General features: G+C 47.7%; 1 protein-coding gene across 1 annotated transcript in view; it reads left to right on the top strand.

The window, feature by feature from the left end:
- LOC131272893 (sodium/potassium-transporting ATPase subunit alpha) overlaps positions 1 to 20,733 on the top strand; it is a 74,920-nt gene that overhangs the window by 34,011 nt on the left and 20,176 nt on the right. The window contains exons 2-3 of the mRNA XM_058274765.1: positions 16,773 to 16,853; positions 20,499 to 20,627. Coding sequence (XP_058130748.1) covers positions 16,773 to 16,853; positions 20,499 to 20,627 — 210 coding nt within the window. The remainder of the gene's footprint in view (positions 1 to 16,772; positions 16,854 to 20,498; positions 20,628 to 20,733) is intronic.

Below are 20,733 nucleotides of genomic sequence, written 5' to 3'. Positions count from 1 at the left end.
GCCGGAGGGGGGGGGGGGGGGGGGGGGGTGTCTAGCAAATGTGGAGAAATTAAAACCACTCGATTGTTCGCAAGCAAGAATAGTTGCATGCGTGCGCGAGAATGGATTAATGAAAAGAGGGTAGCAGAGCAAACCTTACTTATCTTTCGAGGGCACCTCTTGTGTCCGTCCGCACGCTTATCGATAAGGAAAGGTCCACGATCACGATGCCGTCACAGCCGTAACCTCGGGAAACCTTCATCGCAGGCGGCGCGGGGCAATCGATAGCGTGATCGGTGCCTGGCCGCGTCCGTAAAGATGTTAATCAGTTTCAGCTCGCCAAATAACGACACGGCCGGTGCTAATCGGGTGTGTTATAGCGCCGGAGGAGGTGCAGGAGTCGAACGCCGTCCGCTCGCGTCCAAGCACACGGGCACGTGCTTCCGGTGGACGGATTGCCAAACAAACGCGAAATAGTCGGGGATCGGATAGGCTCCATCGAAATCGAGTTCTACGAAGTCCGTGATGCGGTACAAATTTGTTCACCATCAAAACATCCCGCCTACTAACCCCTACTGCTCTATCTCCGCGTCTTCATCTTGTTCTCCATTTTTCCGTTGGCCAAGTTTGCCAACGATCATGACGCGCGCGATAATATGTGATCCACAATTCTGGCGCTAATAGTTTGTTTGCCATCCAACCCTAACCGACCGTCAAATGGTGGTAAAGTTGTGAAAATTAATGCCCATATGAAAATTGAGCGCAAACATCGATGCCGTTTGTCCACTCCTCATACCGGTTCCCCTCCTCCCAACAACGTGTTGCTTCCCCTTTGCCGTTGGCTTACGGATGTGAAGTTGGGAAAGAATGTTGAAGCAAGGACGAAAATAAAATATTATAATGTCTCCATTTTTGTTTTCCGCCATACACCGCCTGGTAAATACCTTCGGAGGCGCACTTAAGGCGTTGTTTCCATGTGCACCCCAAAAATGTAGAACTCGAGGCGGTCGAGGCGAAAAGCTGTACGTACGGTTTTCTTTGCCCCGATGTCTTCCAACACCGTTGACATCCGAGACCGATGGTTGATGGGCTCCTGCGGACAGAGAAAATTGTCGCGGAAGTGGAAGGCAGATCGATATTCATCACCCTCGGCAAGGGACACTGTAGGGACTCGTTTGCTGGGGCGGCTCGAAGGCAACAGGATATTCGTTATCGAGATCCAGGCCAGAGCTCGAGCTGTGGAGGCAAACATATTTTACTCCCATCCGAATGGAACCCGAGAGGCCTCGAGGAGTGATTTCCTCCGGTGGTTGGGAGTTCGCAGGAGCGAGAGGTTGTGTAAGCGCTTCCCGGTGGAGATCATTTGTGTTTTTTTGCGGCGCCATCTTACCTTCGGCACTCGGTTTTCCAACGGAAGGTGGACTTGGTCGACTGATTTTTTTCTCCTTCGTTCAATCAAAACTGACAAATTATCTTCCTGCATGATTGCGCACCATACCACCCTGATTCCCCTTAATTCCATTCACCCCCGCAACCCCGGAATGTAAGCCCCCACGACCAGCCTACTGTAGGCCCGTGGAAGCCGCATTCCCTAGTCCTCTTCTTTACCGGCGCGGAAGTTAGCCCTACGATGGAGGAAATCTAATAAAACTTCCTCCATCGCCAAGCTCGGTGTTGTAACCGAATAGCGTTTTTCTGAACCAGAGTAATGGTGGTAGGAAAACCTCTACCCAAGAATAGGAATGGACTGGCGAATCGAAAGGTCTGGTAGAGGTTACGGTATGTTTTGAAGACTTCAAAAATTACATTACATAGTGAGTGGGTGCAGTGGGAGAGGGAGAAAAATGGGGGAAGGCTTGGTGTAAGTTAAAGCGGCCATTTCCAAGCGTCAAGGGTGGCAAAGGTGTACGAAAATCCAATTTTTAATCCCTACCTCATGACATTTGATATGTTGTTCTAAAAAAAGGCCTCCCGAAAGAGGCGAACACTAGAGTTGTGTAATTTCGTTTCAGATGCATGAATCGGAATGATTCTTTGCATCGTTTTAGAGATATATGAGAGATTCATGAATCCCTAAAATTCCCATGAATAGACTAAAAATGGGTAGAGAGACTCACTTGGTTTTTTTGGGTCGCATGATCCACGCGAATGAAAGAATCATCAAGATTCTTGAAAGATCCATGAACGATTTATTTAGGTCTCGTAAGATTCATCAACGTTTTAAGATTCGAATGAATCTAAACGATTTATGAGCCAATTTGAATTAATTTTGGGTGAAAGATTCATATGAATGAATCTCGCCTTAAGATTCATTAGACACAACACTAGAGAAAACCGTTCTTTTTCTGTTGGGTAGAAATAGTAGTAGCGGTTAAGGATTGGTGTAGTGGTAGGACCCCCGTTGGGTAACGTGAACCTCTTGTGGCATTTGTGGTTTTCCCGTGTGGAACGCAGCAAGGGCAGGGAAAGGTAGCCGTTTCCGATTGTAGGATTTTTATTTCCTTATGTATAATGGTTGTACCCACCCAAGTACCACGACTTGGTTGGTGGCTACTGACCTTTTTTTTACCTTCTTCCTTCTCGCAGGTGAACTACGAAAGACTGGATAAGTAGCTAGAATTTTTCCACTGACGGGTTGGGAACTAGAGTAAAAATCGATACTACAGTGGTTCGTCGTGGAGGGCACACATTCTTCGGCACGGAGCAATGAGAACATTAATTTGTAGAACGAAGGGCGGTGTATTGGCGATTCAGGATCTCGCGACAGCTTGAGCAAGAAAGGCAGTTCTGCTTTCCGCGTCTGATGGGGTGGAGATGTTGTGCAATCAAATAGGGATTAGAAACAAATGGTATAATGATGAACCCCCCCGTGTCCTCATCAGCTGCGGGTGTTACCCGCGCGATCCCGACAATCTGTTACGTCAAGCAGAGATCCTCGAAAGTCGTTTCATCAGACGCTTGTTTAAGGGCAGAATGTGTCCCCGCATAATTTCTGTTCATTGTTCTGGATGTTTCCGCTGACTCGGGAAAGGATTTGGGAATAGATTATTTTTCCACTTGACATCCAGTTTAGGAGGAGTTCTCCTTACACGAAGGTTCCCTTAACTGAGGTACTTTTGGAATAAGTCGGGCATGTTTATAATGGGACTTAGAAAAGGATTTGTGGTTAGTACTTTATCTGACGTATGCGTTAATGTTGGGACGAACATTGTGGGACAGCTAAACATCGGGACATTCTTTAAGGGACGTGTTGGACTCTCGGATACTCCGATATTGCGATTATGCAACGGTTTCAACTTCTCGGCAGCCAGAACTGCATGGCGCGTTCATAACACTTACCACCCTATCGCCCCCTCCCTATCCACCCCCATTCCCCCATACCAGTTGGAGTTTTGTTCGACTTTATCCTTCAAAACTCCCTTTCCGCCCGCTCGCGTTCGAAGCTCCATGTCAGCCGTTGGGGAGCTTTTTCGTCCCGTGGCGTAACTTTTCCTTTGCCAGAGATTTCCACCGACCTTCCGAGGAAATGAAGAAAGAGAGTTGGCAGCAAAAGAGCGACGGCAGCACATATCGAGAAAGTGGCCGAGCGTTGATAGAGCTTCCGGTTGGGGCGATAGAGAGAGAGAGAGAGAGTGAGAATGGGAGAAAGTATAAGGCGAAAGAAATGGTTGAGAAAGCTCATAAAATATCTACTGTGGAGTATAATCCATCGTGTATTGATGCTTGACATCCATACGGGGGTGGGTTTTGTGGGGTGCTTTCTGGAAAACGGGGGGGCCTCTTCGACCGACCAAAAAAAAAAAAAAAAAAATGGGGTACAGGAAAAGCTGAAGTTCCAACGAGAGTTTGATGGAAAACATGCGCCAAACAGAGAGATGGAGCGAATACTGGGCAGCACGGCGATACGCAGAGAGGGAGAGGGAGACAATGAAAAGTGCCGATTGTGTCACACAAGTTCAGTGACGCAGTATGACGTCATAGAGCTGGCGCACCCGGCGGCGCTAGAGATTCTGCTCCAGAAAAGCTCGCGCCATGCTCTCGACGAAACTCTTATGCTGCTGCTGCTGCTGCTGGATAGGGAGGGAGGGGGATGATGTTGTGCGATAAGGAAACTCGGTGCGAAAAAGGGTACGAGCACCCGCCTGAACGTCCGGAGAGCGAGCGAGAGAGTGTGCCTCGATCTAATATGGCCCCTCCGCATTGAGCGCGGGGTTCGCGGATCCGCGGACCGAGTCAGACGAATCACGTTTTCTTTCGCGTTTTTTTTGTGTGTGTTTTGTTTGTGTTACTCTGCTCTTTCCAATACCACGAACTGGGGGAGGGGGGGGGGGGGGGGGGTGACTGGTGGGTGGGTGGCTGGGTCGGCTGGTGGGGTCGGCTTTGCGAATCGGTGTCCGATTCGCTCTCGCTCTAGCGCTCCCGCCTCGATGGGCGGCCTCGTTTGTGCGCGGGCCTCCCGGTGGCGACGGCGGCAGTGCTTAAACGAAAGCAACCGCGCTGGCCAACGCTCAGTTGAGCGCCGTGCCTGATCGAGGAAGGTCGCGTTTTACTGGTGTTCTCTCGAGCCGACCACATCCAACCCGGAGAAGGACTGGTCCTCTGCCTCAGCGCACAGTTTGCTCTGTGCCGTTGCTGTGTGCTGCGTGCGTACCCTTGCGCGCGCGCGTGTGTTTGTGTGTTTGTGTGTGTGCTTGTCCTCGTGTTTGTGGACGAAGAGCGTGTGTGGCTGTGTGTGCACACGTTAGTGGGCTGTGAAGAGCCTTTTTTTGCATAAAAGGGAAAAGAAAAAGTTCAATAGGTGCGTAGTTATCCTTTTTTTTCCAGGCTACTGGCTACTATCATTTTCCAAGCGGAGTTGGTGAAGCCGCGATTTCGGCTGTGGTGTGGTGTGTCCCTCAGGGAATCGATGGACCAACCGTGACATAAGATATTTTCCACGCGTTGGAAAATTCGGAACATTACAGGATACGGGCAGCGCAATGATGCAATAAACGTTATGTGACGTGTGGTGGTTGAATGGCAAACGTATGTGTGTCTGTGTGTGTGTGCGTGCGAGTTTTTCCTTTCGGTCCTCCCTCTCAGCCACAGGGCAAGGACGCACGATTGTACAGTCTCTACTAAGGAGTTGGTGACAGAAATAGTAGGAAGAAAAACAAAAGTAGGAGGAAAAAAAAGGGGTCAGAATTCAACTTACGTAAACGATTTTATAAAAAAAAAACACATCCTTTACCAAAAGTGCGATAAGGCGTTACTTCCTTTGTAACGTAAAATGTGTGTCCTCATTAAGCCAATGCTCCCCAAAAAGATAAAACAAGGCGGCAAAGAAAAACCCCCAGGCGATTGCAAGTGCAAAGGAATTCAACGGTGCGTTGGTGAATTTGTGTGTGTGTGTGTGTTTGTGCGTCGGCCCCAGTGTACGTGCGATCGGTCCAAAAGTCCTTCCGAGCAACGTTACGACACAAGGACACACGAGGAAAATCGGTTGGAAGAGAGAGTTCGCTCTCTTAACTGTGCTCATCCTTACTCCGCTCGAAAAAATCGAATTGAACTTCCCTTTTCCAGAGAGCGAGTGTAGGGAGGAGAGAAAATGGGAGAGAAGGGTGATTTTCTCACACCGGAACTCACAGGAGCAGGAAAATGAGTGCTGGCGAAAATGGTAAAAAAAATCACAGAATGGAGCAGAAAGAAAATGAGTTCCCCCACACTGGTGAACAGCGGAATGACGGAAGGATCCCAGGATTTTTTTTCGCCCCGAAAGCCCAGCTTGGATGGGCTTTATCCTGCTCCATTTCGCAGCCCCCTTTCCTGCTTCTGAGTCCTGCGCCTAAAGGGATGATGGTCACTCGTTGGGTCACTCCTGCGATCCACCTGCCGAGGTCCCGCACTGATTAGGGGCCGTCCGGTAGTATTTGATTGAAGGCTTTCCAGCATTGGGGATCGCTTTCCTTGGCTATCCTTTCTCCGAATCTCCATTCGACTCGCTTTCGTTTGGAGCGGTTGCGGAAAAGCTCGTCGAACCATCCGTCCCGTGTGGGAAACGCAAATTTTTCCCGCTGCACTCAATAGAATCAGGTAGTTGAAGTTGTGCAACTCGGTTGGCATTTTCTTACGTTAGTTTACTGTTCGGAGTTTCGGTTAGTCATTCACCTGCCCTTGGCGAGTCCTTAGAGGGTTCCTTCCATAGACTGTGAAAGTAGGTTGTGCAAGAAATTCACGTGGAATGAGTTGTAACACCGTGAGCGTATCGAAACCGAAGCCCTGAGCTGGTCATAATTGAATTGGACTTGACGCAAAAATTACACACCGCCAACCCCGAGGGCGAGGCGGGGGGGGGGAGCGCGAGACCGGGCGGAAAAATCGAACGATGGCGGCGGGGGCGACGCGAACCTGAAGTGTCAAAATCGGCCAAACGGCCAGAGGAACAATTTTAATTGCGCGCCGAGAACGTGCCGTGATAAATATAATTTTTCCACTTTTTGTTTCGGGTGCAGCCTCCTCCCTCCCTTCACACTGTCGCGTAGGAAAAATCGCGGTGTGATATTTTCTTGTTTCCCACTTGAGTTTTTTTTTTTTTTTGTTCAGCTTAGACCTCTCGCCGTTGTTGAGGAAAAACGTACGAGTTTCCGAAAAGAAGAGCGCGAAACGATGGTGCTGTGCATTATTATAGCCGTGTGGCGAGAACGGAAGAGAGGAGTACGAAAAGAAGATACATTTTCAACGCCGCGTTTGGCGTGGAAAACGAACCACAGGTGTGGAAGGGGTTACAAAAGGACGTTAAGAGAAGAAAAATCAAACTTACTCAAGACAGGAACTACTAGGAGTTGAAAATGATCGTGGCTTCCGCGAGGGCTCGTAGGAGGTGAATTATGCGATCCTTCAAAGTGGATCAGAATGTGTGTGTCTGTGTGCTTGCGTGTGTTTGTGTCATTGTGCCATTTAAAACCACCGCGTCCTCTGCCCCAACAAAAATTGCAATCATTTCCGTCAAAAATCGCGCTACCACCAGCCTGTTCGACGAGTGTTCACACTACTTTGGCTACTACCACCACCACCACAACGAGTGCTGCTGCGACCACCAAAAGCACCACCACCACCACCACTACTACTAATTCAAGGCAAGAGGGGTAACCTCTCCGGAAGGACATCCGCCTTTGCGTCGGCAACAACACCCGGTCGCGTAACGTTGGAAATTTCCACCGCAAGGGGTTTGTAGGACAAGCATATTTTTCCTCGAGCACGTCCGAAGCTGGGAAACATGCGTCCAACCTATATGCAGCAAATGATGACCGTTGTTCTTTCTTAAAAATAAGGAAACATTATACCGTTGTATAACCTTCTTGAAAATTGTTTCTGGCCCGCGAGCGAGGCAAGGACTCTTGTTTTTCTTTCCTACTGCACATACAGATATATGCTACAGTAAAACCGCACATTGTGGCATCTGTTTGCAACTGTCCAAAACAATTTCAAACGCCAAAACCGCTGCTGCGCGCGAAACTGAGCGCGATCATTCGTCGATCTGGGTTGCTTTCCACCCGAGACACACACACATCGGGAAAATCGGTTCCCTGGTGGGTTTTTAAAGCAAACCACAACCCAAGGGTGAGTTTAACCGGGGTGGTCAGCGGCTGTTTTTTTTTTGTGTGTTGCTTCTCTTCGTAACAGAATGAGAGCAAATACAGGCGAATTGAAGTGAACAAATAAAAGAAGAAAAAAAAAACAAATGTGTCTCACTCGGAAAATCGCCGTTTTCGCCGCTTCTCAGCCGAACGGAGCTCGTTTGACAAGATTTTATTTTCGAGGGTTATTATTAAAATAAAACGGTACTGGCCAAACGCGGCGGGGGTTGTTTGCAACACGCGCACCTTTGAGGCGACGGAGAAAATGGGTCGTGCTCTAACGCGGTTTTCCCTCCTTTCCGGACCACAGCTCAATCATCGAAAGGTGAAATTAATTTTCCCTATATCGTTCAGAATGGTTAACCAGCACGGAGTTGGGTTGGTGTGGGAAACCGTTGCTTTGAAGTTTTTTCACAAGAATATAGAACGATTTCATGTAACGCATCGAAGCTGCAAAACAGGAGTTCCCCTTGGTCCGGAACACCCGAGCGGAGTGACAGTTTTCCGCGAGAAAATCAAACGACTAGGGAGAGGGAAACGGTTGAGCTTTGGGAAGGCGTGAGTAAAAACGGGGATTTGAGTTTCCCTTACGGCTGGAAGGAGTTTTCCCAGCTCTCTCGCGAAACCCATCTCGCTCGCCATTTTTACTCTCACTCTCTCTCTCTCTCTCTCTCGTCTTTTGAAAAATGGTGGAAAAAACGTAAAAAATCCTTGCGTTGCGCAACTGTTTCGATCGACGGCGTGTGGTTCATGTGGTGGACACATGCCCCCACGTCCTGTAGGGCGGCCGCACACAGCCGTACTGCCAATGTCGACCGTCTTCATCTCTTTTGTGGTTTCTACTGGTGTTCAACAATTTTCCGTTTCAATTATTACGTTTCATATTTCCGTTCCATAGTATCGAGTTATTTTGTTATTCGGCGAGTTCGAGGCCAGGCCTGGCATTCAGGTTATTTCCCAGCCTCGTACCAGCTGCGCTTTCCGTTACTGCTTGCTTCCGTTTGTGCAGATAGGCACTAGCGATGCCTCAGGTAGGTTCCGTGGCGGAAAAAGAGCTGAAGAGCAGAGCAAAACGAAACGAAAATTCGAAAGATATTTGGTCTGAATATCGCTAGGGGTAAAACTGCATTCGAATCCAAACGAACGAGTGAACGCTAGAAGTACATTTTGGGAGCAACCCTTTTTCGGTATTACATAAGGCGCCATGTCTGAAACGGAGCTGGTATTTCTCCGCTGTTTTGTCGACCCTTCATCCATGTTTGGCACCGTGTCAAATTTAATCGAAATGTTTTTTGAACCATTTTTTGTTTTTCCATTCGCCTAAATCAGCCAATCGTACATTTTCGTCAAAAGGCAATCCTTGGAAAAATCAATATCCATCTGTTGAGGAGAAGGAGGGAGAACTTACCCTGCAAATGGGCGCCGCCCTCCCCTATCGGATGGGAGTTTCCAACCGATGGTTGAGTGCATGTGCCAATTACATAATGCCCCAATGGAGGCGCCTTTGTTACTGGGGTTTTATTTGTCCAAACACGTTTATTTTAAAATTATCTTCAAGTGAAAATGACTAAAATTTTAAATTAAATTTAAATTAAATAGATGTGACATATTTCATAACCAAAATCAATTGTCAAATAAATCCTCACATATGTTGCAACATTTATGCACCACACACACACACATACACAGGCACCACACTTCCATATAAAATGATCAGTTTCGATTGACGGCCGTGTCTCGCAAATTGATGATTGTCGATTCGCATCCAAACCCATCGATTGTCGGCCTGCGGGGTTCACATAGAGCTATAGATTGTTAAGGTCAATCGGTTGAGAACCGACCATACGCAAATTTGCTGCCGTGCTTGTAGGGGCGGGGGGGGAACGCCGCACAACGACATTGGCATTCCGAATTGTTATGCCGTGTTTGCCCGCATCACCATCCGGATCGGGGAATTAAAATGTTTTCAAAACGTGTCGCACCGAAACAGCAACAAGAAACACGATCTCGAGATGTTAACAGTTGTTTTCCATTCAGTGCTTTTCCGAGCGTTTCGCTAGTTCGCTCCCATTATGAAGAGGGTGGGTTTTTTCTTTGTGGGATTTCTTTCTTGAATGGAAATTTCGCGTGCATCTGGCGATGATTGTTTAAAAAAAATTCCATGTGTTATCGATACGTGTACTAGCTCTAACGGTCGAGAGGAGGAAACCCCCGGCCTGCTTGGCGTATACGTACAGTAAACACGTCCTCCCGCACACACACACAAACGGGGGCGCATGTTTTTTCAAGTGTCGTAGGAAGCGCACCATCGTTCACCTGTTAGATGATTCGACACAAACCAAATCTCTGCCTATGGATACATCAATGTAAACGAACATGAATAATCTCCCTCAAAAACACTACCACATCTCCTCTCCTTTCCCGACCCCTAAAAAACCACCCCATTCGGTGGTGGAGGCGCACTATTTCACAGTGGAAATAAATCAATCACCTTCGGCGCACACAGACGAAGCCCACGATTGACGGGCAACCCGATTGATGGTACACGATACGCGCGATTCGTTTCATAGTTTTTGCACCAAGGGGTGGAAGTTGCACCCCCTCGCTAGCACCCGCCACCATCACACCCCCTCCAGTGTGTGGACTGCCGGTGGTGGTGGTGATCGATTGTGGGTCACCAAACGACGAATGGTGTACGAGACACCGATTGTTGATGGTCATCCGTCTCGATGGAGCAGTGTTGAACCGTGTTTTCCCTTTACCATAAGCACACCATCGTCGGACGAGTTTGGCTACAGCGAGAAAGAGACGGCTTTCCAGTGCACTCTGGTGCGTTGGGGAAGACGACAACGCACGACTTTTGTCCGTCCTTCGCAATTGCTTCGTCTCATTTAGGGTTTTTTTTTAAATTGTGTACTGAACGCAGCAGTGATCGGAAACACTTGCTCTAACACGCTGGTGTACGTGACTATCTTCTTCTTCGAACGAGGCAGGACACGATTGACCTGTATCTTATTTTCTGGTGGATAGTTTGAAGACGAAAGCGAACATCCCAGCTCCCGCTAACTCGAGGCAGCCCGAATCACGTTTCGTTGATGAAAAGCACGCGAGGGAAACCCTGTGTACAGTGGTTGTAACAAGTTGCAGTTTGTAAGTCACATCAACCACACACGCGCTGGAATGGAATGTGGCAGCATTCGCAACACATCTGTGCGCTAGGAGCTCGCCATTTTTCTCGGTCTCGTTCTCGGCGGAAGCTAATCGAATCGACTCCGACGCTCTCGTTGCAAGGCGTTACAAACAACATTATTTCTTTTTTTAGATCGCGGTAAGTTTTTCTCCCCCTTCCGTTGATAATTATCGCGGGGGGTTGAATAAAATATCGACTTGTACGTCGCACTTGCCCGAACCGATCTTGATCCGAACATGATCGACAATCGCGCGCGCGCGCGACCCGGCATAATAATATAATGGTGGCGTTTTGTTTCGCCTCGCAGAGGGCCGAGCTCTCGTTTGCCTTGCCCTCCAAAACAGCTTCGAGACGTGTGGCGGCCCTGCTGCCGTTGGGGTTGGTTGGAGGTGCGCTGGAACTAGTTTTTTGCTGCAAGATAAGGTCGCTCATGTATATTCAAATCGCCACACAAGGGTGGAAATGTTGTGTGTATCAGCAGCGACAAACGTGTTCACGATAGCTGTGACCTGGAGGCTGTGAGTAATGTGTGTTTGAAGCGGAGCAATTCCGTTTTATGATGCCTTTTTGAGTTTTTTTTCTGGTTGAAAAATGCTCTCCCCGAAAGCCGATACATTTCCCGGTGGAAAAATATTGCTTTATTTACCCCGATTGAAGCCTAACGTCGTCGTTACTCTGACGCAAGGGGATGTTCAATGTCTTACCCAACGACTGGCAGATGATTGATTTGCATTTGCTTTACCGTCGTCGGATCGTTCCGGTAGGAAAAACCCTTGGTTCCGGTTACCCGACACCCGCCTTTATGGGTGGAAAAATATGTTAAATATTCGCCATCAAAGTGTCGCGCCGGTGACTAAAAGATGCAAAATTGCTGCAAATTATCTCCCCCGCACCCCCGGGTCATTCCGCGGTGTCCTCCCCCCTTGCTTGGGAAGAAACATTTTTCTGTTTGCCAATAAAAGTGGGATTTTATTTCTGTTCAAACAGCACGTTTCCTCCACCAACACGGCACGAGTAGTTATCATATTTAGCCTGTCACGTTTCTAACAGTTGATGTTCCACCCTTCGGTTGTCTCGCTCTCTCTCCTTCTGTGCTCCCTGCTCACTCAACTGTCGGTTTTCGTTGAGCCTGAGACACATGTTTTACGATGGCTCGATGTGACACCGATGCAAATAAGCCGAGCGAGGGTGGTTGGGTTGTAAAAAAATCACCTCAGGTGCATGAAGCACCCACCACCCAGATGAGCCTGGCGTTTTGTTTTTTTAGCGGACTTTTAGCTAAAGTAAGCTAGTAGCGTATTTGAGAAGCGAAACCTCAAGCCGGCAAAGCAAGAGGAAAACGATGAAGTGTGCAAATATTGACACACTCGGCAGCCACCTCGCCACTAATGGTTTTTCCACCTTCTTTCGCCGGAAACCGGAACTAACCGGACCGCAACGGAAATAGATCCATTCCCCCCGGGTTGGGGAGCGATTTCTTTTTTGCCGGATTGTTTTCCAAACATTGAATAGTGGCAGGAAAGCCTTCTCCCGTTGTTTCGAGTGGACTTCAATCGACACGCCAAATCGGTGCTAAAACGTCTTCGATAGTCGACCATTCTAACCCGTCTTTCTACGTTCTTCTTTCGTGTGGATCATATTTCCCCGGTGCGATGTTGTTGCGGGCGATTGGATGAAGTGTCGTTTGGAAATACGACTGACATCCCTCTCTTCGCCTGGGTCGAGGATGTAAGCCAGAGTTGAAAATGTGTTTTTTGTTCCTTCTCTTTTTTTTTTGCATTCACACCCTTGGCACTAATGTTTATGTTCAATTTTGGCTCGCCCCCCCCTTTGACGCGCCTTGATGATGACGAGCTAGCACCATTGATTGATGTTGCTTCGTTTGTTTATTTTTTGTTTGTTGTTCCGAGGCGTACATCCGATTCGCAAAAGGGGGAGAAAATTTAGATGCAACAGCTTCTAACGTCATAAAAAAATAAATCCCTCAAAGCGGTAAATAAACAAACAAGTGTGCGCGAGAGGTGCGGGGCAGCGGGTCAGTAACAATCTTTTCCCGAACATGACGTTTTCCATGGCAGTTCGAAAGTTTGAATGAACACTATCCTAACATCACAACGTTTGCCATTAGTGACTCTACGGTGTGAACGAACATTCTCCGCATGATTCGTTCGCCGGTCGGTTGAGCACGCCGCTTCATTGGCATATTTTGTTTTGTTGCCAACCGAACGAATGACAGGAGAGTCCCTCACCTGAACGCCAACCCGCTGACTGACGGCTTTTTGGAGGAGAGCTAATAATAAGCACACTGCTTCTCGTTAATTTTATCTGAAGGAGGGAAGAAATAATGCTCACCGCACACACCGGTCGAAGTAAATAATGAGCTAAATGATCTTGCACACTCGGAGATTGATTAATGAAAGGAATAATGTTAAGAGGAGGGGGGCAGTACTACGAAGCCGGGATGTTTCTACTCCCTTTCGCGCTCTCGCCACCCGATAGTAAACGCCGCGATCGTGCTGATTAATGGTGACTCAAGGGAATCTGGACGCTGGACGCTGGAGCTGCAGCAGCCTACTAAGCGCGGGGCACCAGGAAATATAAACATACAGAAGAAACATACACGCGTGCTCACGATGGCAGAGAGTTGATCCGTGGCCAGCGAAAGATCGCGCCTGGTGATAGTCCGTCGGTGCTGCTTTTAGATTCCGGGTTCCTAAAGAGAGGAAAGTAAAGCACAAGGCTAGAAAACCCCGAGGTCCAGCATCAAGCCGGGTGAGGAGTCGACTTCCCTCTCGGTGTGCCGCTTATCAGCTAGTCCAAACCCAACTCTGGCCCGCGGCTTGGGTGTCGTATATCAAGTCACGCTCACGTCGTAAATTCGTCCAACCACTGAAGAGTAGTCTTCCTAGGCCGAGCAGGAACTAGGTCGGATTTTTCGCTCCCCGTCCCACCACATCTCTGAAGACATAGGAGTGAAGCTGTGTGCGTTCTATTCGGTTGCGATGAGATTAACCTGGCGGTGGATTACGGGCCGCGTGCCTGGGCGAGCGGATGGCGGCTTAGGTTGACACCCGGTTATTTGACTGGTGGATTACGGACCTGTCCCATCGCTGCCACTTGCCAGTTGCCGTGTTGTTGCGCTGTGTTGTTCCGATGGTATATGACTGGAAAGTTTATCAGCTGCTTCACGGGAAGGAGCAACGAAACGCGGGAATGTTTAACGAGAGTGCTATTTCAGAACCAAACATTACTCGTGTCACGACGTTGCCTCGGTCAACAAAAAGTCCAGCTCTTTTTCCAGCAAACGGCCAGATGAATAAATAGCGGAATTCCCCTTGCTTGAAAGGGAGGGTAGGGTTTGATTATTCATAACAAGTCCGAGTTGGTAATTGTGCGTACTTTCCGGGAAATGTTTCAAAGCTTGCTGTCCTTTCGTAGAACTTGCCAGTTTAATCACTTTAGTCAGTCCTCATACTGGAAAATGGATTGTTTAGTAAATTAGATTTGTTTTTCTGCCCATTGCCCAACGCTTGCGTCGTTTGTCGCTTCATTATTGCTGTAACTCCGTTAAATTAAACCTGAGAAAACAAAACCCCCACGAGTTCCGCATCCAAAGCGAGATAAAAAACCAGGCGTCTCCATCGTGCATCGAGCTGTGTGTGTGTGTGTTTTTTTTTTAAACCTTCCTCACTTTAAAAACATCTAGCTGTCGATCGTCTTGGTTGTCCGCGGACCCATACTGCCCGTTTATTATTAGAAGAAAAATGACAACACTTTTGCCCGCAACAGCGCTTGGATTTGTTGTTGCCTGTTTTATGCTCTTCGGCCTCCCACCTCTCCCCCCGTTGAGCTGTTTTCCTCCCTTCGAAACGGGCAGCGGGGAACGTCTGGCACCTGGCCAATCGGTCACCGTCGGTGCAGGTTCTGTCATCGGTTCGAGGGATCGGTTTGCCGCAGTTTTTAATTACTTGCCCAGCAAGGGAACCCCCCGCTTCCATCACCTATCCCCCACCTCCTGTGGAGAGGGAACCGAACCTGTCCCAGTGTGACATCAAAGTGCTTCGAAGCGACGCGCCTTGAGATGGGCGGAGGATTTTCGGAGAAAACCTTCACCACCACCACCACCACCTCCGTAACCCACCACACCATTACGGTTTACCGGGCGCGACGCGTTAAAGATAGACACCGGCTTTAAATTTACCGCGCGCCTGATCGTTGGAGTTTACGACACTGACCTTAAGCCATAAATGCGCGCACGGGCGTAGGTAGGTGTGTGTGTGTGTTTGTGTGTATGTGTACCCGACCTGCCGAACGGTTTAGCAAGTGTTTAGGTCCACCGTACGCGAGCTGTTTGGGTTGAGTTATGGCGTTGGACACTCAAACTAAATTTGTACAATTTTGCTAGGGCCATTTTTCCTGCAGTCTTTTTCTCTTCACGTCCACCTGGCTAACGCGAGTCCGATTTTTCCTTACGTAACGATGAAAATTCAGTTATGGACCTGATGTTTTTTCCCCCCCTATTTCCTCATAAAGGGTTACATATTGACAAATCTCACCACTACGAAGTTCTCGGCACTAACGAGAACCGAACACTCACGGGGGACCAGTTCGGGGAATGGTGGCACGGTGGTTCATGTCCTTGTGACATTTCTCTGCGCACCGTTACCTCTCTGCTAAGGTCACCGCTAGCAGCATAACGTGGCCGTAACGGCAGCTGACACGGAACCAGTTCTCGATCGGTCTTGTGCTTTCGGAGGAGCTTTATTAGGAGCACACCTTCCAGCACGATATATCTTCCACTTTTCGGTTCGATTTCTCTATCGAAGTTGAACTCACACATTGTGGGGGGAAGGCAGAGAAAACGATGTGCCAAGAAAAGCGAGGAAATTTTTCCTATTATATAATTCGAAAATCCTCACTGCGCATGTCCTGAAGAACCGTTCGCTCGATTTTCGAGCAGGGAATGGACGTTCACTCAGCTTTGGTCGCGGTGGAGCAGGATCTCCGGAATGTTATGGGATAATGTTGGTATTCAGAGAGTCCCTCTCTCTTTCTCTCTATCGCCATCATTCGCTCCCGGGTGCTCTTTGCTCAACCAATTTTCCGCTTGGACGAGATAGCGAATGTGGAGCAGCTGGTACTGCATAAACATAATTATTTCAGCTTATATGTGCAATTTTTTTCACAAATATCTGCATCAATAGTTTGAGGTATTGCTTAGACTTCCTGTGATCGATCGACTTTTAGTCAAACGTTTATTAATTGTGTAAGCGTGGAAAGAAAATGAGTCATTTTCAAAGAAATATTATCAAGCGTTATCGTTAATTGATTACCGAAAAAGGAGTTCCACCATATTCTATGTTCAATTGTTCGTTTGTGGTATTTAGCGGATTCCAGATTTTCGTTTCTGTTTCGTTACTGTGAAGCTCTCGCTCTCTTCGATTGTAAAATGGCTGCTGCATGCTTTGTGATATTGTGATCGTTTATTTCTACGTTTTTATTTTTGCTAATCATGTTTTTCTTTTGTTTCCCTCATGTTTGTTCTCTGTATTTATTTTCCATCCATTCATCAACAAAATTCCCATTACCGCAATATCAACTATGCTATTGCAATCCGTATTGCGGCCCGATTTACCCTGCTGTTGCTGTTGCTGTTGCTGCCGATTCCTGTACCGTGTTGTGTTCATGCTGTGTGTTTGTTTTTCTCATACATTATTATTATCATGCTCGCCTTCAATGTGTTTGTTGCTCTATGAATGAACTCATGTACTTTGAACGAATCATATTTTTCCCCCCATCCCTGAAATCCCATGGCGACTTTCCTTCGTGTTACGATGCACGCACTCCAACTGGACAAATATCCTTCCGACAAAATGGTTTTGTACATGTAAAATTAAAAAAAAATATCACACACACGTACGGACGCACACACTTACGTAAACGCAACGAACGAATACACGTTCACTCGTCGGGCCAAACACCTACAGACCGGTAGGACGGACTCGTACCGGGTGGCCACGGTGGCCCCGGTTAAGGATGACAACCGTACAGCCGATGGGCAGTTTAAGGTAGTATTGGTTTATTTATTTTTCTTCCATTCTATGGCTCAACTGACTTTAGACACTGGCCACCCGAGCGCTAATTAAATAACCAAACCCGGGCGGGGTAGCTGTAATGGACTTTACATGTTGGCCGTTATTTTCCCCCCCGTAGAACATTACTGACATTCTAATACATCTAGCGACAAATGCTTACTACACACCCGAGTGTGCGAAGGTCTGGTGTATGCGCACCGTTAGAACACCTCTGACGTTATTCGTTGGCTTTGTGATACTAATCCACTTCATACCTAACCCTACTCATATTGGCCATTGCACAATCGATTCTATCGCGCATCTCTCACGAAAAGCGATTTTTCATGTATGACGCGTTTTCATATGTTTCATTTATGTTCGTACCACCCTCCCCGTCGTCGATTTTGCGACTTACGGGGAAAGGATTAACCGAAGCACATTTTCACGAACGATCCAGGCGGTCCACGCTGCCAAGAACGCCGTCAGAAAATGCCACGCTTGGCAGCTTGCCTAATCTTGAACATGCGCGCGCCCCATGCGTGTACCGTTGCTCTGTGTGAGGTTGACGGGTTGAACCACCCAACCCTTTTCGGAACCACCCGAAATTACCCCGGATGGGCCAAAAGCGGCCTCAATCAATCCTCCCTTAACCACCCCATCGGGAGGGTTGTATGGATAGAAGGGGTGAGCGTCCAATTGCTCCGTCGATTGGACATCCATAAATGTGATACGACTATGGATATTTATATAATCGGGTGATGATACTGCCATTTTTATTGGCCGCTTCAACCGTTCAGCGGACGGGGAACTATCGACAATCAACGTACTTGAGTGGTAGTTTTTATGTTCACAACAAGCCCCGGGTCAAGTTTATGGCTCGCTCGCCGGTCTCGTTATTACCATCGACCGTGACCGTTTATCGAAGTGCATAAGAACATTAACCAAAAAAATCCACGCACACACACACACACACACACACACACAGACACATAAAAAAAACCGGAACCTAGACTACCAGCAATCACTTCCCAATTATGTCACGCATGGCATATCGTCCCTATTCACATAGCTGAAGTGAACCTTTTTTCACATTTACCTTCGGGAAATGGAAAATTGTCAGGTTGCTCTTTCATTTCCTCAGATGTTTATCCAATTTAAATTTAATGAGTAACTAGATTTTCGACTTTATCCGATTTTATTAAAACTTACATAACATTACGGACGAGATCCCTCCCATGCTGTGAATGGCCTGACCTTGGCTGCGCACTGTTTCTTCATCGCTCTGTTGTAAGGTTTTTGCGTTTGTGTGTGCCATTACACTTGCCATTAAGTATCGCCATTTAGTGCACGGTCCACTGATTCCGAGCGGCGTGTTTCAACGTGGCGTTTATGTGCGTTTTTTACCTCTTTTTTATGAGGTAGTTCATTCAAAGTTTGCTGTGCAATTATTTTGTATATTGTTCATTTGTTGTTAGTCCTTTTCACACACTCATTATACAAGTTAGGTTTAGTTATATTGCATGCTTATCATCAGTTTTTTGTTATGTGTTTTTGTTGTACAATTGTAGTATATTTACCGGAGCAAGAGTGTAAGGTAAGATAGTTAGTATGTGGTGTTGGAGGTTGAGATAGCTTTATGCTAAAAAAAACGAAAGCAAAAATACCATCAATGGATGCGTGAATTCGGGTAGTAAATATCACGCACCAACCGAACCAATCAGCCGCTAATCCCTGAGTTGAGTTCGAGCGCACGTACTGACGTCAGAATGTTTATGGAGGCCAAGTATATTTCATCGGGAACGTCGCGTCATCGGATGGCACCTGAGATATGACACCAACGGCGGCGACGGGACGGATCGTTGCGAAAATGGCCCCCGGAGACCTGGCAACATAGCCTGTTCTCTCCCCTCCCCCCTGCTATCTGTCTGGGAAGCCAACCGTCCTTCCTGCCACCGGGTCCCTCGCAATCGTATCTTAATTGCAATAATAACAACTAATAAGCTTGAACCCTTTCCACTTTTCCACGGTTAGGGGGGTGTGGAGAGCGACGGCGCACTAGATTGCCAATAATCAAATAGAACAATCTCTCTGCAATGCTGGTTCTTTGTTTGCCTTTATCAGTGACTCCACGGGGGATGGCAAATTGTCTCATTCGCTTCTCATCGCGGTGTGTTGTTTATCTCCCGAAGGAGAAAGGGGTTCGATTCTAGGTCTCGTTGGTAGCGTCCGTCGTGCGTCTCGAGTGTATTCACATTGTCATGTGAGTGCCAGAAACGCAAACACACTAGCTACCAACCCCCTTGAAAACATCTACCGGCCGTGTTCCAACGCGACACGGTTCGCTGTGGTGCAGTAGGTTTCCCTTGTTTATAGCTCTTGTTGTTCAACGATGGTGAAATCGAAACGAGAACACCATCGTTGGAGGTACCATCAAATGGCTATCAATTAGTGAGCATAGTTTTGCATTTGCCCGCGATGGAAATAGCGATGCGTTCGCAAAATGTAATGCCGGTTCCGAGCCCTTTGCGTGTCTGCCTGTCAGTTACACCTCACTGCACCCGTAGGAGTTCTATATCGCAGGTGTATAGGAGACCGTACTAGTCTCGCGAGGGTTTCGGCTTCGAGAGAACGGTCAATGTGAGCCTCTAAATGAAGCGATAATGTTAATGTTATTGCTTTTTTACCCTCTTGAGTGGGTCGTTCTATGGATCAGGTACTACTATGCCGCACATCTCGTGTCTCATGGGTCCAAGGAGCAGCCACTCCGTTTAGCAACGCACAACGGTCCTCGGGCACGACATGTTCGGAAAAGAATGCGCCTGATGAAGGCCGATGGTGGTCCCCAGTGTATTTAGAAGCATCGGTTTTGTTTTCCCCACAAAGCGAAGAGTTTGTTTGCTCTCACCTTCATGACTTCAAATGTGAAAGTGGTATCGGTTAAGAACTCGTGCATGGGAATTTCAATACAAGCTTGGGTTAATAATAATGGATACCATGCGGAGAACATTGAGTAGTTAAAAGTGTGCGCCCTAAAACAATTAAGCATTCTAATACTAACCTTAATAGTAAAACATTATATTTAATGCCCTAATATTCTAGGAAAGGTGTCAGTGCCTTCGCAGCGAGTAAAGTAGTGGTGGTCTTCGGTGGTAAAGCGGTGGTACAGTAGTGGTAGCGGTAGTAGTTGTAGTTGTAGTATTACAAGTACTTAGCAGTTAATGAAACATATTAAATACAATCTATCCGGGGCTCTTCTTGCGGAGCGTGTCAAGTGGCCTCTTTGCAATTATCCAGCTCAGCTGACTCTCACTCACTCGACCGCACACTCACGCGCCAGAGCATATTGACTGACATCGGTATCTTATCGGTCGCGGCCGCAGCCCAGTCATTATTGAAGAGTTATCGTGCGCTAATGGCTGGTCCTGGCGGCCCCGGACGACAAGACACCAATTCGAGCGAGCAGCTCGCAGTCAGTCACCGAGTGGAGTCCGACTGGGCAAGGATGCACTTGTAGGCCATCCGCTCCGGCAGCAGAAAAAGTCCGCGAAATAAAAGTGAAACGCTTCGGCTAATTGTGGTTACCATTTGTTTTTTCGCTCTCCCCTTTTTCCAAACGTTCGCGCCGTGCCCCGACTACAGTCAAGACGCAAAATGCCGCCAAAGAAGAAAGCCGCCGATTTAGATGATTTAAAGCAGGAGTTGGATATCGATTATCATAAGATCACACCGGAGGAACTGTACCAGCGACTTCAGACACATCCGGAAAATGTAAGTATACGATTGGGTTGTGCTTCGATTCCATTCCTTAAGAATTTATAGTTCCCCCCCCCGGGTCTTAAGTGGAGGGAGTTAAAAATATTTTCTTTTGAGAAAT

Source organism: Anopheles coustani, chromosome 3 (genome assembly GCF_943734705.1).
Source record: "Anopheles coustani chromosome 3, idAnoCousDA_361_x.2, whole genome shotgun sequence".
In the NCBI taxonomy this organism is placed as follows: Eukaryota; Metazoa; Arthropoda; class Insecta; order Diptera; family Culicidae; genus Anopheles; species Anopheles coustani.
This window is presented reverse-complemented; position numbering and strand designations above follow the sequence as displayed.